At 36.7% G+C, this 17,165-nt stretch overlaps 1 protein-coding gene across 2 annotated transcripts in view; it reads right to left on the bottom strand.

The window, feature by feature from the left end:
* Nucleotides 1-2,393: 2,393 nt before the first annotated feature.
* Nucleotides 2,394-17,165, bottom strand: part of LOC134537637 (secretin receptor-like) — a 159,228-nt gene continuing 144,456 nt past the window's right edge. For both annotated transcript variants that reach the window (XM_063378302.1, XM_063378301.1), the window contains exons 9-14: nt 16,582-16,715; nt 14,148-14,233; nt 12,175-12,325; nt 11,198-11,366; nt 9,316-9,419; nt 2,394-3,777 (exon numbers count right to left, since the gene is read on the bottom strand). In XM_063378302.1, the coding sequence (XP_063234372.1) occupies nt 3,691-3,777; nt 9,316-9,419; nt 11,198-11,366; nt 12,175-12,325; nt 14,148-14,233; nt 16,582-16,715 (731 nt within the window). In that variant the 3' untranslated portion in view covers nt 2,394-3,690. The remainder of the gene's footprint in view (nt 3,778-9,315; nt 9,420-11,197; nt 11,367-12,174; nt 12,326-14,147; nt 14,234-16,581; nt 16,716-17,165) is intronic.

Genomic DNA, 17,165 nt, shown 5'->3' with positions numbered 1-17,165 from the left:
AGTGAAATGATTTTGGTGTATCAGTAGATTGCATCTGTTTGGAGCTACAGTATTTGAAATGGGCTAGAACCTTGTTACGTCGGATCGCTTTAATTCGGATCTCTATTCTCATCACCCCTCACTCATTGCTTGTAATGACCTCAACGTGGATACATCTTTAAGCCCTAATTCATTCATAAGCCTGATTAAATTATTTTCTCCTCTGCTCTTATTTTTTTCTAGATGACCATGTCCAAATGAAAATAGTGTTCAGTTTGGCATTATCCTGTAATGGTGATGATTTCTAGACTTCTTGAACATTCCTTTTTGTGAAGCTATACATTTTTAATATGAAACTGTTTGCCAAGCCATGAAAAATATACAATGTAATTGAATTATAAAGTTTTTTTAGTTATTTACTCATTTGTTAGTTATACATTGGCATATATAGTGCTTTGAAAAAAAAATTTTATCATAAAAGTTAATAAAACTGAATACATATGCCCATGAACAGGTAGCTTTTGCCACATTATGTGGAAGACTACAGAGTCTATCCCGGAGGCCAAAGAACCCACAAATTTACCGGTCTACAAAGGCGTTTTATTTGAATTTAATTTTATTCATTTTGAAAAAGAAAAGATTGGATCAAAAAAGTTAAATTGGAGTGAAGAGGTTGAGGCTAAACCTTGAATATAAATTATGAGATCAGGGAAAGTCTGGGCAAATTCAGGGAAGTATAAATTGGTGAGGGAAAGTTGGGTAATTTACTTTGAAACCTGGAAAAGTCATGGAAATTTCTAAGTGACGGTAATTTGAGGGGAAATTTCATTCTCCAGTATGCCATCACTCAGACTTTAAACACTTTTTTTTCAAGCCAATCTTTTATTGCATAGTCTTTATTTCTCTGAGAAAATTTCCAAATAGGTTTATTATTTTAAAATATTTGTCAGGGAAAATTGCAACTATGGAAAGTCATGGAAAATTCGTGATTTTTTTTAAATTCAGATTTGTATAGACATCCTAAACAATTTGTAATAAATTTTGACTGAAATTATTTTAGCATTACTATTGTAGTCTGTCAAAAATATTAGTAAACATAACAGTATGATAATTTACCCCAAGTTGTTATTGCTTTCCTTTAAAAGAATTTGATTTTGTATTGTTTTTGTGGGGGAAAATTATAATTTCAAAGTTAGGGATATTTAATTTACCTAAATACACACTGTAGTTATTAAAATTAATGTGATATATTGTGATAAAAATTATTTCACTTTCAGTTACTGAAATTGTTGTTTGTTCAGTGAAACCTCATTATATAAAGTACCTCACATTAAAATATATATTTCCAGATTCCTACAAGATGATTTACATTTATTAACTCGTCAATATAATTAAGAACTAAAACAGATTTTTTTAAAGGAATATTATTATGAGGTTTTACTGTACATGCACTTGTACAGTTTAAGCAATACATATGTATATTTACTTGGATGTGCATTTCAGCTTTTATATAATATGTAAATTTTAGAACATAGTAAATTTTACTTATATTTGCACCAATATTTAAATTGGGAATTTTGTGTAAATACCTGTAAATGTAAATAGTCAAAAGTTTATTTTTATTGGAAAATGTGTATTTTATTTTCTAAACACTAGATATTATAATTAGTACTATTTAATGTTTTAGAATTACGTGCCATTAAAAGTGTAATAAAATTATTGGTAAAGTAATTGTATACTATTCAGTTTTATTTTTAAAATTAATAATGCACATTATTAACTTTAATAGAAAGTTTTTCCTTAAATTAGAACATACTGCGTTAGCTGACCAGAAAGGTAAAAATTCAATATATTTTATAATAAAGGTTTTGCTTATTTCTTCAAATTCAAACGCACCAAATTATCAGAAATTTATATAGTACACTTCATGAAGTTAGACTACCAGTTAAGCTTATATATGGATCTGTATGTAGAAAACATTTTTAAAAATATAATCACAATTTTTTGCAATAAATATGTGCTAATTGGTCCAAATAGCAAAATTATTTTGAAAATGGCACTAAGTGTTTTTTTTCCCCTAACAAAACAGCATGGATTTTTAAATCTAAGGTGGTACTCTAAAAAAAAATGCATCTGCACACACACATATGCATGCATACACACACGTGTGTACAAACATGTGTGCATGCACACACACGAGCAAATGCAGACATGCATGTGCACTAATACATGCATGTTCACAGAATAATTTTAAGTAATTGGGCTGTTGATAAAATCAAAGCTTTGATATGTACATTTGTGTGGATCTGTAGCACTGTGTATTTTTTTCTCAAAATACTTCTCTGCTTTGCTTATTCATTAAATCCGATGAATTGTCTTCTATAAATCGCAGTCACTCAAACTCAGTAAAACACTTTTGATTTAAAAAGTTTTTATTTTCAGGCACAACAATAACATCACATATTTTGAAGCAAGGGGGGGACACAGAGAGAGCTTCAGGGGTTACTGAGACAGAAATAAAAAATTTGTATCTTCATATTATGTGTACTGGCCTTAAAACTACACATTCAACATTTAAATATGTAAAACACTTTACAATGGCAGTTTTATGCATTGACTGAACTGAATTATAATATAATATTGAATTATATAAGTTGGTAATAAAGATATTGAAGGTGTTTCAGCAATGTTTTCTAACATAAATATCTAGAAATTGAAATTTGGTTGCATTGCATTTCATGTAGGTACTTAGAAGCATGTTCTTGCACAAGATTTTAAGCAACACACAATGTTTTAGTGCAGTCAACGTGAATTAAAATACGCTGCTGACAAAAATTTGTAAATCACTCCCCGTTCTGTTTTACCATCTGAATACTAAACAGTCTAGACAATTGGAATGGTACTGAGACATGTATAAAAAAACATTATATATGAGTGTTGTACATGCCAGTTATGCCTATGATTACCTGGCTTATGGAATTAACGTAAAATGACTTAAGTTTTGCAGGCACACAAAATTACTCCATATATATATTACCTATGTTGCAACTTTAGGCCAGCTTTCAAAAGTAATTAACTAAACAAAACTTATCTGTGTGGAGTTCTTAAGACAGAGGGTCACGTAATTTAAAACTAACAATATAACTGTGGAGGTGTTGCAAGAAGTCAGTTTTCTATTCTAATTAAATCTCATTGCTGTAATTTCACAATGAAGCCAGTTTTCATGTAATGCTACAATGCTATAAAAAAAACATACACTAATTATTTACATGCTAATAATAAATGCAGCGGATGTAGCACATCCAGTTTTATCCGACATTAAAAAAAAAATGCTTCATGAAAATTCATGGGCAAGAGATCAATTTTTGTTTATTTCTTCACTAGATTGGCAAGAAGTATCACAAATTTACTTAAGTTATTCCTTTCCTTATTTTGTCCTTCATCCACCTTCACTGTCATCTTGACAGGACGTACTAGCACTCGGGTGAGTATTTGCATGAGCATATCATCACAATCCTTGTGTAGAGGTCACTTTAATTTTCTTTTTTGTCACTGAAGAAATTTTTTGTATATGGCCTTCAAAGCACACGAGGAAGTAAGTGCACCAATATATTGTGTGCTGATGTCACGAAACACTGCATGATTAGCACGTGTTGCACCACACTTTCTTAACTTGCTTGTAGACTTGGCACTCAAAAGTTTTGAGATGTTTCACGGAATGAGACATCCTAGCTCAATGTTATTAGTGTTTCCACTAGGTTGCCTCCAGTCATTTTCCTCGCAGTTAACTGCATTCAGCTGAAATGCATAAATAAAAATGTTAATAATGCTATTTTTCTGCTTATAAAAATATAATATTCTCAACTTTTCAGAAGGTTTGGTTTTATCTTGGCAAAAGAATTAAAAAGAGCGTAACCCACTTGATTATTTACTACCATGGAAGCATAAACAAAATTATGTAAATATTAAGTTTTTTAAATTTATTTCGGTTATTAAAATATAAATATCGTTCTGCAACTACTAACTCAAAAACAAAGAATTTAGCTTTGATTTAGCGTACACATCCCAGCTAAAAATATTTGGCAGTAGTAAAATCCTTCAGGTTTTATTTGAATCTCAGTTGGAGCAATTTCATTCGTTCTCACAATTACAATTGTATAGGTACCGAGGTTGTGTTTCACTGTGTATATTATTTTGTGGTTTCTATTTGTGCAGCAAGTTGTGTTTTACTAAATTAAATTAATAGTTGACCAGAACTTACTTCTTTGTGTTTATGCTTACATTATCCCTGATGTTGTTTAATTCTAAAACCAGAATGACACCAACTGAATTATATTTTTCAACATTGAGATTACTAATGCTTAGAGACCTGCAAAATTCGCGGATTCATTCGGTGATAGGCTAGAATTCAAACACATATACCTTGACATCGTCCGGGCCTGCGGCCCCTTTTTAAGTCCAATATTCCACCGCCCAAACACCACCCACCCTCCATTCAAACCTCCCGCCTACCCGTGTGTACGTGTGCGTGCGTGTGTGTTGGTGTGTGTGCGTGTGTGTTTGCCCGGCAAGAGGGCGCTGTCGAGTCAGTGCGCCGCACCCCTAAAACGTAATTAATTATAAATTGTGTTATTTGCTTTTATATTCCCTAAGTGCAACGTGACGGCAGATCGGCCGGGAGGGTTTTATGTACTTTTAATTGAAATAAGGTAACAAAATAGAATAGCATTTCCGGACATTCCCGAGGAAACCCGAAGCCAGACAATAATTAAATTTAAATCTTAATAATTATAATTTGTACAATCCTTTCTCTTTATCCAAAAAATTGTCACATAATTTTTAATTCATTCTTGTCATGTTAATTTAGTTTCCCGTGGCACGAATTCGCAAATATCTTTTAACGGCAATTGTTTCGGCGGGAGGACGCCATGTTAGTCGAGCGAGCCATGATCTCACCCCAGTCCGCCACCATCAACGACCGAGAGTAGATGCTTCAGCACTCCGGGGACCTTACCATTTGTTTCACCGCCAAGTAATTCTGTTTCAATTTAATTCCGTATAAATTGTTTTCTTTTCGTCCTCGGAGCTCCTCTCGGTCGGGGGACTGTATAACTAATTGTCTTACGACCAGCAACGGTCTTTTCTCTTTTGTAATACGTAATGTAAGATGTGACCACGTGGGGGTCTTCGCACCTAAACCGATTCGTGCCGCGGGCGTTTTAAACAGTTTCAATCGTGTAAGTGCATTCGCCGAATAAATCAGGTGTGTAAATCAAATGTATTATTTTCTTATTTAAATCTGTTTAACCACGTGGAGTGTGACGGCGTGTGGGACGCCTGAGAGCCCACTGCGTAAATAATAGCGTGCCCGATGCTGAGAGCGAGCAGGGATTCGTGCTAGGTGTATTCAGGGGGAAATTAAAATCACGCCTCACATGAGCGACGTCACGACCCTGAGAAAGAGTCTCACATCGGTCCGTGCACGTGGCACGGTGGCGCCCATAAAACCCGAGCACGCATTACAATTCAATCAGTAAATATCAGAGACTGAGGCGTTTGCCACGCCTCCATTAACTTCACTTTTATTATTTGTTTGTTTTAACGTCCTTTTGATTTGGTATTAATTATATCACATGTTATGATAGATTGTTTGGCACTTGGTTCGTTCTCGCCCTGAAGCTTGATTAAAACAAAAGCATTACGGACATTCGCGGCGCTGCGCGTGTGTGTGTTTCCGCGAGCCAACACCGCGCGGCGCGCTGAGCCTTATGACGTCATGGTGAGGCGTTAACCTGCGGACGGTCTGCGGCTGGCGAGCGGAGAGACGGTGCTGGTGGCTGGTGGAGTCGACTTCGCCTCGCGGGTGCAGGCGTGTTGCGCCGCTGCAAATATGGAAAGGCTGTTCCATTCACCTACGCATCGACCAGTGCCCAGCCCGGGTTATCGTCCACCATGCTGCGAGACTACAAGTAAGCCTCGACGCAACCGTTATTAACAACCAGAGACCGGGTTGGTTTTTCAAGGAAACAATAAGCAGAGAGACTTGAGTGATCATAAACTCAAATTCATATCTTGCTAGCATCTTGAATCGTAATGTGGCGAATTAAACTCTACTTCTTTTTTTCTTTTACGCTACGTGAGAAATTACGTAAACTGCAAGCCAGACTTAACACTGCTGTGGTGCGGGATGTTAGACTCGCATAATTACGTCATAACTAGAGACCGGTTGGACCAAAATATTGGGAATGTGCCTAAACAACATTTATAGACAATTACGTCATCCAGGATTGTAATCAACGGACCTGTTAGGGAAAACTAATGCTTTCTTAATGTTTGTAAAATTACCCGTAATATGGTGGTTGTAATGAGTGATTACATTAGATGTCTTTTTCTATAATGCGAGATCTAGATCTGCAGATTTGTGTAAATGGTTCTGTATTCAATGTACCAAGCCAATGCCAAGCGGGAAAATTAAATAGTAAACAGGCAGTGATGCTTTCAATTATTATCCAGGTCATTCTTTTTTGCCTAGGGATAGTACTTCTCACTGCATTTAGTTGGTACTCCCTTCTGCGATCTCCGACTTCAAACTCGAGCGCCTTAAGTAAGGCCTCAAAACTGCGCCACTCTGCTGGTCAGAGTCGCAGACGCGGTAGTTTTCGGTGTTTAAGATACTTATTGATTTTTTATATCACCAGTATGGCATTGGCTTGGATATATAAATTACATAGAGGAGATAATGACTAATTTAAGGGCTGCGTCAGTCGAGCACAGTGCGGACGAAAGCATAGATGTTTTAAGACAGAAGTTTGTGGCGCATTTGAAAGGAGAAAGAGTTTCGTGGCAAACGGAACAGGCAGAAGCGAGTGGGTCTGGCTCGTTTAGTACAAATTTCCTAAAAAATAAGTTTGCTTTGCGATCACTAGAAAATGTTCCGAAACTGCAGTCAGCAAATGTAGAGGATATTTTAGAGTTTTGCATGGCCGTGGACAAGCTAGCTAACGCAAATTATTTTTCCAATGAGAGTGATTTAATTTTGGCTGTTGCTTCGCGTTGCACAGGCTTAGCTTACGATATAGTCATTGAGGGTTATAAGAGTCATATGTCCTGGGTTGATTGTAAGGAGGCGCTGTGGAATAAGCTTTGTCCTCGGCGGGTTCGTGAGCAATTAATTATGAGTAAAGTTTATAGATTTCAGGAGCTAAATGAAACCGTCTTGCATTTTGTGCAGGAGATTTTGGATTATGCGAAGGCACTAGGAGTGAGTAAGACTGAGGAGGAATGGGTTAGTCTTGTTCTTGAAAATGTTTGTCCACAGGTGCGTCATGAGTCGTGTTACGTGAACAAGCCACATAAGTTGTCAGATTTATTAAAGTGGGCAGTGGCGGTGGAAAACGTTTGTTTTACCAGCTTCCAGTTCAAAAAGCAATTAATGCAAGGCGCGGTGGGCAAAAGCAGTGAAAGTTCGCGAGGGTCAAATAAAGTTAAGAAGGGAGGTACGTGTTTTAGGTGTGGGCGTTTAGGGCATTTCGCTCGTGACTGTCGGGTTTGACTTGAGGTCTAGAAGTTTTTTTTATCGTCGTATTGGTTAGTTTTTTTGGGGTTTTAAATTTTTGTTTTCTTTTTGGGTGGCTGCTCGACTTAAGTATAGGGCTAATGCTGCTGAGTAGGTTTCTTATTGCGCCTTACGTGTCTCAGAGGTGGATTACTGTCACTACCTCCTAGTAAGAAATGTGTTGCTGTTTGTTAACGAGTAAACGGGAAAGTGGCACAAAGCATTGTTTGGTCTTAATTAGTGTTTTTCTTTGTCTCTCTCATGTGTTTTTCTTCGCGTGTTTTTTCCCACTGTGTGCTTTTTCTTCTTGCTTTTCTTTGAGGTTAGTTGCTTGAATGGCGTGTTTTGAGTGCTTCCCCGTTTTCTCGCCTTATAGTGGTTCGAAGCTACCTAAATTTTTTTTTTGTTTTTGGTGTTAAATTAGTTTTTTTTAAGGGGGGGATATTGAGGCGTTTGCCACGCCTCCATTAACTTCACTTTTATTATTTGTTTGTTTTAAATAGTAAACAGGCAGTGATGCTTTCAATTATTATCCAGGTCATTCTTTTTTGCCTAGGGATAGTACTTCTCACTGCATTTAGTTGGTACTCCCTTCTGCGATCTCCGACTTCAAACTCGAGCGCCTTAAGTAAGGCCTCAAGACTACGGCCCCCGCAACGAGTGCCCCCGTAACAAGTGTCGCCGCAACGTTGGACACCGTAACAACCTCTTAGATAATTTTGCTATTGGCTTACTGTTCATCTGGACGAATCTTAACCAGTTATAAACCCTCAACCAAAGAAGGATCCAATCACAGACAAACCAGCTGAGACGACTTACAAGTCGGCAGCTAATGAACTTGAGTTATTAGCCCGAGTGTACAGGGGTACGTGCAGTCTATCTTGAAGGCCATCGAAACCGCGAATTTTGCAGGTCTCTACTAATGCTAATTTTCATTAAAACTAAATACTGTTCTTTCAGGGAATCACTTAAAATACACTTATTTATAAACATTTGAAACAAAAGTAACTGTCAAATCAGTAGTACACTTGTTTGTGGTTTTAAATTGTAACCACGGAATAGTTGAACACACTTGCAGACTACGCACCAGCTGAAGTGCAACTGTGAGAAGTATAACTCAAAAACAATGAAAACCGAGTGAGTTGGCACAATTGCAAAATGTTGGACCCAGGTGAGAATCCCAGTCCATCAGTCATAATTTTTGGTTTTCCAAAATTTCACGAAATCACTCCAAGCTGGGACGGTTCCTAACAATATGCTGTGGCGGATTATTTTCCCAAACGCCCTGATTTGTAGAGTCTTTGTCCATCTCTTAATGGTCTCTATATCGACGAGTCATAAACACAAAGACACTTTTGCCATGTTATTTATATAATCACGTTGAATCATCACAGATTTTTTGGCTCTGTTTTGCAGCATTAGCCAAATTTGCATGTAGGCAGAGAAATTATAACTTATAATGAATGTTTTGATAGGTTCAAATACCAAAATATTTCAGGAGAATCAAGACAGACCCTTTTCAAGCAAATAAAAAAAAGGTCATTCATAAAGCAAAGTCTAAAAAAAAAAAATTAGTACACTCTGAAAAACGTTTAATTTCTATGGGTGGACGTTGTAATGAGCCAGTAGGTTTTCTCAGGTACTTAAGTTTCCCTATCCATTCATGGTCAATGCTCTACTCTTGTTTCATTGCCCCAGGGATGACGAGATCTGAAGACATTTTCCTTTGTTGCAAAGGCACGAGATCATCATTAACCATTCACGAGACATTGCAAACTTACATTGCCGAAGCTGTTTAACCTAGTGGTCTCTGTGAGTTGAGGATAGAATGGAGAAACTTTCTTGTCATTCGTAGTCTGTGCTGGCTGACTCACACGACTGTTTCCTGCAAATATGAGAATGAAAGCACAAATTGGTGTCTTCAAAAGGACTGCCAGAATAAATATTAAATGTTTTATTCACTTGTTACCTCCAGTTGTACCTCCTGGATAGAATCATTCTCTACAGCATGACAAAATTTTGTTTTTACCACCTCATGACATCACCTAACAGCTTCTTAAGCCCTTTTTAGAGGTATGGCATATTTCAGAAACCATGTTTTGAGTGTTATTACTATGATTATTTTTATAGTTATATGCATTTTACAATCTGTGAGAGGACATTTCTTCAATATTAGGATTTTAATTTTTCTAATAGGGCTAAATTTTAAAGGTTAGTCATATACAAGACCAGCAATTATTATTTTTTAAGTTATTTTCATTTTGGAAATGTAAATGTGTAGTGATTGTAAACTAACTGTACAATACACCAAAGATCTGAAGGTGCGGCATAGAAAGTGAAAAGACAGCAAATATTGCATTTTAACTTTGATTTCAGTTAAAAAAAACTGCATGCATAAGCATTTAAAAAATGTATTGACGTGTGCCTAAAAATAAGTGATTTTTTTTTAAATTCAGTGTACCTACAATTGAATATATGAATGACTAGATCTTTCATGAAATAAAAATTAGTTATATATAAATTTATGCAATTTAGGAAGCACGCAAGCACTGCTATCTATTGAGGAAATGTGAACCACAGATAATTATTCACAAAGTTTCGGGGACATTAAATTAGTTTAATTTAATCCATATCCTTGTTTTGTCTGCCTGTCTGAAGACTCGCCTACCACCAAGTCAGTTCGGGCAGTGGTGGTCCTATGGGAGGGGTGCCGAGACCAATCATCCCCCTCCCTCCCCCAACCTGCTTAACTCCCCTAGAAATAAAATATAAAAACCCAATCCACTAAGACACTTATAAAATCTGTTCAATTTTTTTTGTAAATTTTATTATTTTACAATTTGAATGCTACTGTACTGTGTGTAATTTTTTTTTTTTAAATTTCTGTTCATACATTAGCACCTTGATATACAGGGTTAATTGGAGGGGTGGGGGGTAGCACGGATAAGATAAAATCATGGATAATTGAATTCAAATGTATTTAGGTTATACAACACAGCAAAATTTCGTAATATTTTACAAAACAAATGTACAAGTATTACAAACAATAATTATTAATTTTTAGAAATGTGTTTGAATGGATTTATTTGTAATGACCTAAAAGACACAGTTTCAATGAAAAATATGAATTATATGTATAATAATTTGATATGCATAGGTACGTGTAATTACACTTCTCGGGCTTGGTCCCCCCCCTCCTCCTAAAAAAAAATGTTTATTTTTTAATTGAGAACCTGGTTAACCGATTGCCAGGTTAATCGGTTCACGGATAATCAAGGTTCTACTGTACTTTTAAATAAATAAAATTAAATTATGTTTTTGACAGTGACAATTCAAAACATTAGAAATATTTTTAAACAGGGTATTTATTATTTTTCAAAATTACCGACTTCCTATCTAACCAACTGACATCTCCCGCCATCTGCCCTACCCTGAATTCGAAGCTATGTCCACCACTGATTCCCGATAAATTCAAACCAGGATTTTAGGTAAGTGGGAAATGTGACAGACAAATTGCAGTAAACCGGAGGATTTTCTCCAGGTTTTGTTCACCCATTCATTCCATCAATGTTTCGTCACCCTAATGTCACCAAGACTCCAAGTTCTAATTAATTTGATCGTTTGTTCGTTCTTAACGTAACCGTTGTTTCTTGCGGTACGTACCCCACTTGAGGCTGTTGAGGGAAGCACTCGAGGCGGTAGTACAGTACGTTCCGTGGACGCTGAGATTCCTGCAACGCGATTTTCTCCTCCGGATGCTCTGCCACTTCTTGTTCACTTCGTACTTCACCTCGCCGTTGAGGAAAAAGTACAGGATGGCAACGACAAATCCCTGCACACACAATCACCACCCTGCTAGTTTTTGGAGTAAAAATAAAATGGGTGCGTGTACTTATGTACGTGCATTAAAAGTTGTACTTACTTGGTGTAATTTTGCATGCAAATAATTAATAGAAATAAAATAAAGGACAGGAGTGATATTATAAATACAGTGGGTAAAGTAAAAATTCAATCAAATTAAAAAAAAAATACTTTTTTCAATATTAATATAAACATGTGTATAAAAATAATTATTTAACTAAGTATAATAATAGAGCTAAATTTTAATTAATAATTCAAACAAATTATACACAGGAACATGAACTCACTTATATAAATTAACTGGAAAAAGTTTATAAACACAATATCCATCACTATTAAAGTATAAGATTTTAAAGCACATATAATATTTATTTTTTATGTAGCTTTTTTTTTTTTGCTTCCCATTCTGTGAAAATTTTGTTGCATGGCGCGCACACATCATAAAAATTCACTGTTATCATTTTTGAATAACGCACCTAAAGAAATATAACAAAAAAAAAAAAGCTGTAACAGGCCCATAATCATGATTTGTAACATTTGACATTTAATCAGTTTCTGTTATTATAGGAGCACTTTTATTCTTCAGAGTATTATAATTGGAGGCCAAATTGTTACATTAGGCGGCGTGAAGCCAAAAATGATGTCTCGTTTTATTAGAGTGGCTCCTTAAGGAAAAAAAAAATTTTTTGATTTAGTACAAGGCCTGAAATAGTTAAGTGCAGGAGCTTTGTTGAACTGCTGACAGTTAAAAAGTTGGAAATCCTCTGGCTGCGACTGACCTGGAAGGCAGAGAAGGTCTGGTCGCTGAACAGCCACACCGCCTCGGCCACTGGGTTGACGTGAGTGGTCGGGACCCACGTCATGCCCAGGAAGACGATGTAATGGACCCCGAACAGTGGCACCAGCACCAGTGTCGACTTGGCCCACTTCCTGCGCAACAAGACAGGGTGTCTGCCGGTCACCGGAGTCGCGGGCAAGAGAGGAAACCGAAGGACTGGTCTCCAAAAACCGTCCCCAAGTAAGCAGCAACGGTGCTGGAAGCCGCAAAACTTTGATTTCCAGCAGCTTTTGGGAACTTACATTTTATTTTTTGACCCTCACTTAAGTTTACAGTCGCACGTTAAATATAAATTAATGGAGACTTTTCAAATCATGAAGAAATCATCTCTGTAAAGGTTTTAGTTTTCCGACTCAAAAATCGGCACATTCCCGCAAATTGTTGAAAATTTCTTATTATATTTGCTCATGTTACGTTTTGGTCATATAAATCACCCTTTGATAAAAAAAAAAAAAAAAACTTTTTGAAAAGGGGTACCTATGCAAATATCCTGAAATTGGTTTACCATTAATTTGTAGACACCCTGATAGAGTACACCAAAAAATAATTCTAGGGTCAAACACAAAAAAATTACCATAATGTAAATTAGAAAAAAAAAAGCACAACATACATACTGTTTATAACGGAAAGGTGAAACATTTAAAAAGGATTTATTTAATGTTTGACCAAGTGAGGTGGTGCAATGTTAAAAGTTGGGCTTGTGTTAAGGATGAATTTAGGTTTCGACACATCCTTCCCGATTTTGGTTTTCCCGAGGTTCCCTATTGTCACTCCTGGAAAATTCAGGAATGGTTTTTAACACAATATGAGATAACCAAATACTCCCCAGTTTCCTTGATGTTTGTAGTGTTTATCTGTCTAATGACCTCATTAACGAGATGAAAATTAAATAAGCTTGCATCTAAAATCATTAACATTTCAGAAATCAAGATTTACTTATTTTTTAGCCTGTATAAATCTTGTTCCTATTTCCATTTGACTCGTATTTGACAAAGATGTGTCTGGAGGGATTGGCTGGATATAAATAAGTGCAAAACATCCAGCATCGTAAATTATTAATCGGCATGATTTAAGTTCATTCATGCCTCAGTACACGATCAAATGTCAAAAGCATTACCAGCACAGGTATGAATGCTTACGGATATTTTTGTACTATAATTTTAAGCAAGGACATGAGAAATTTAACTATCAAATAAAATTAGGTTTGGTTGTCATCATAATATGAAAATTACACACTAAAGTCACATACATAGTTCTGAGATACTCTCCCCCAACTCTACATAAATATATACTGTGTTCACGATAAGGTGTTACTAATTTGACAGGTGACATTCAGAATTTAACAAAATAATAATTGATACACCATTAGCTAGTGGGGTGCTCTTTAGCGCCATCGAGAAAAACTAAGGCCCTGTCGTGCTCCTCCCTATTATTTAATGTACAATTTTAAAATCCCACTATTAAAAAAAAATATCTAAAGACAGTTAATATTACTGTGGCCATAACTGAAAACTGAACATGTAATCTGTGCATATCACAATTTTTTTTGTAAGCTTGCCTGTGAATTCTATTAAAAATTGACTTGTAATTTTAATCCTACTAAAAAAAAATTCTCGAAATTTAATTCTGAGCCGTCCTGGTGTCTGGGCTCCAGGGATGATTTTGCCGCCCCCCCCCCCCTCCCTTCCCACCCACCGCTATCCCTCTTGATGGCTTACTGGTGCCACATGAAACTGTGTTTGTTTTTGTTAAATATATCTTGATATTCAGCTGTCAAAGTCTGGATGTTTGCTGAAGTACATGTCGAAAAAGTAACACATTTAGCTGGAACAGAGAGCTGTATCTGGCGTTTAGCCACTTGGAACATCTGTGGTAGTAGCCTACTTAATTATGTTGTTATTGAAGGTCAGAAACCTGAATGTTTGAGGCTTCTCCATGAAGGTGGCCTTGATCTTGTGAAGCAGCACTCGCACTATGTTCACGAAGAAAGCAGTGTTGATCTGTAGAAGAAAAAACCAGGATGTTATTAAATATGATGATATTTATGATGATTGATGATGATGATTGATAGATGGTGATTGATGGATGATTGATTGATGATGATGATTCATGGATGATGATTGATTGATGATGATGGATGAAGTTGATGATGATTGATGATGATGATGGTGATGGTGACTAGGGATGGGCGTAATCCTCTCACAACACTCCGGGGACTTCACTCCAGATCATTGCTAGTTTACCCCTGGAGCCTACCTCGGGGATGTGGCAGTTTTTTTTTTTAAATTAAGATGAACTCACAATAATCCGTCTCATCCGTCCATCAATCACGTGACCTGCAGCCAATCAGATGGCCCAAAAAATTCCATCCGTCCGTCAAAACCATACCAAGCTTTAACTTTCGACGGACAAATGAAATAACCTCTAAAATATTGGCAAGCAACCAATTGCTGGCGACCTTTACTGTCTTATAATGTTTTTAAGTATATTTAGTTGTTTAGCTGCTTCCATTAAACGTTATTAACATACGTTTGAACATATTATTAACTGATAATATTTTAATAAATATCAGAGTAAAAAAATTTAATTATTTATTAAGTGCTTAACTCTCATGGTTTTCAATATAATATATCTATACAAGATAATTTTCATTTTGTCTGTTGGCAGCATTAAAATGAAAAAGTATTTGACGAACGTGCGGGTGACTGTGAGTCCAGCTTAACGCACAATCGTAATTATTGTATGAGGAACGTGTCATGTAAATATAGTGTAATAAAAACCAGCTTCGCTTGTTTCATATTCTTTCCTATTCACCTGACCACGTGCGAGTTTGCGACTGACTACCGCCACTGACTACCGGCACGTGGGACGCAGTAAGAGCCCACGTGAGTGTTAGCACAGCGTGCCCGACCCTGAGAGCGGGCCAGGTTTCGGTGGTTTTGGTCGAGGCACGGATGGGGGAAACGAGTCACGTCCCCAACGTGGCGATGCCATGCCTCGTGTTTAGAGTCTCCCCTAGACACGGTGGCGCCCAATAACTTCATTAACACTTCCGCTACGAATCCCCTGGCCACAACAATTTTATTTATATACACACACATTTTTACACATATACACATATACAAATATACAAATATACAAATATACAAATATACAAATATACAGGATGTTCCAAAACGATCTTTCCAACTTTGTTTTATATAGAACAAAACTTTAGTTGTGTTGAAGCGTTAGGATCGCCGCTTCTTTCAAACACCGCACGTCTGCGCGGGCGGCGGCTCGTCGTCCCCTTCTTCCTTCCCCCTCCTAGTGTATGCCTGTTTGCTTCTCGCCTCCCCTCTCCTCCTCCGTTCGGCGCATGCGCACTGCGCGGCACATATGTTATATAAACAGACGTTTTCAATTTATTCGGGCTTGTTCTTCTTGTTCTTCTAGTATCAACTAGCTCGTCAGACCTATTTTAGTCTCTTGTGAGAGCTCGAGTAATTGTTAGCCAGCATGTAGTCAGTCAGTTAGACTTTAACTTTGTACGACGTGCGCGACCTCGGGGGAAAGAAAATGTAAGTTAGAGTAAGGCGGTGGCCCTTGCCATAATGTAAACGTTTATTGAATTTTGTGTGTTTTGTCTAAATTCCTTTTCGATCGCCACCTGGAAAATTACTTTTGGAAATCATGTAAATTAATTTAATTTAACTTCACTTGTTTGTAACTGTTCTCCCCCGAGTCGTCGATGTACGTAAAACGTAACGTAATTATTCATTTTCAGATAATGCAACTTACTTTTGTAACGCACGTAATGTGCATAAGGCAGTGGTTTTTCCCTGCATTTTTGACAATCTTGTAATTTGGCAGTTTCAATGCGTCTACCGCGCATGTTTTGTACCACGATGCGCCGGCGTAAAATCTCACCTTTTTTGTAGCCTTGATAATGGCTCGTTCTCTTTTGCTGTGTGTGTTAAGCACTTGGTTTATTTGTTACGTAAATGATTACCTTGTTATTTATTTTTGTTAAGTTTTATTAAAACTTTATTATTGTTTCAAACTTGTTGTGTTACAAATACCCGTTCGCAATCCTTGCCATGCTATGGCGTCCCACCCTGTCCTTATGCCTGTAGGCATTACAGTGTGTTAACATTACGATGCAAACTCCAACTTTCAATCTATTCCCATTTCTGACTTGCACACTAGCAAAGTTGGAAAGATCATTTTGGAACACCGCATATTCATTCAAAAAATTTTAACTTGACAGGAAAAACCATAAGCACAAACAAAAGTTTAAATTTTGACTTATATATATTTCCTGGGCTAATGCAAGCGGGATCCAAAGCAAGGCACTGACGGCCCTCACCATGACGGACAGCGTGATGGGCACCTCGATCATGAGCGAGATGTACGGCGCGGTGTCGTTGGTGATCCAGCACAAGTGGTCGTCCAGCCAGATCCGCACACCCACCCACGGCAGCAGGAAGAGAATCGGCAGGCCTGGCGACCAGAACAGAATTTTTCATGTTGAATGTTAATATCATGTCCATCCGATGAATAACATTAAGCTGTCATTCCACACACGTTATTACATTAAAATTAAATAGGGGAAGCCGGGGTAAAACGAGACACAAGGGTAATAAGAGACAAAAAAAAATTATATTAGATTTATTTTAGTCTTATGTCTTCAATAAAATTATATCATACTCAACAAACTAAGTGAATCTTTCTCAATTATTTTGAAATTTTTACATTAACAATTTACTGTGAAATTATTTTTTTGAAAGTTTATAAAAACCGGTGTCTCTTATTACCCTATCAGGGGGAATAAGAGACATACCTTTCACTGTCCACAGAAACACTGTATCAAATGATTGGGGGATATAAGAGACATATTCAGAAAATTCTAAAGCTCCCAATTTTTTGAAATAAAAAAAATTTTTAAAAAAT

The sequence above is a fragment of the Bacillus rossius genome, chromosome 12, assembly GCF_032445375.1.
Source record: "Bacillus rossius redtenbacheri isolate Brsri chromosome 12, Brsri_v3, whole genome shotgun sequence".
Taxonomy (NCBI): domain Eukaryota; kingdom Metazoa; phylum Arthropoda; class Insecta; order Phasmatodea; family Bacillidae; genus Bacillus; species Bacillus rossius.
Note: the sequence above shows the minus strand (reverse complement) of the source record. Positions and strands in the feature narration are given on the sequence as shown.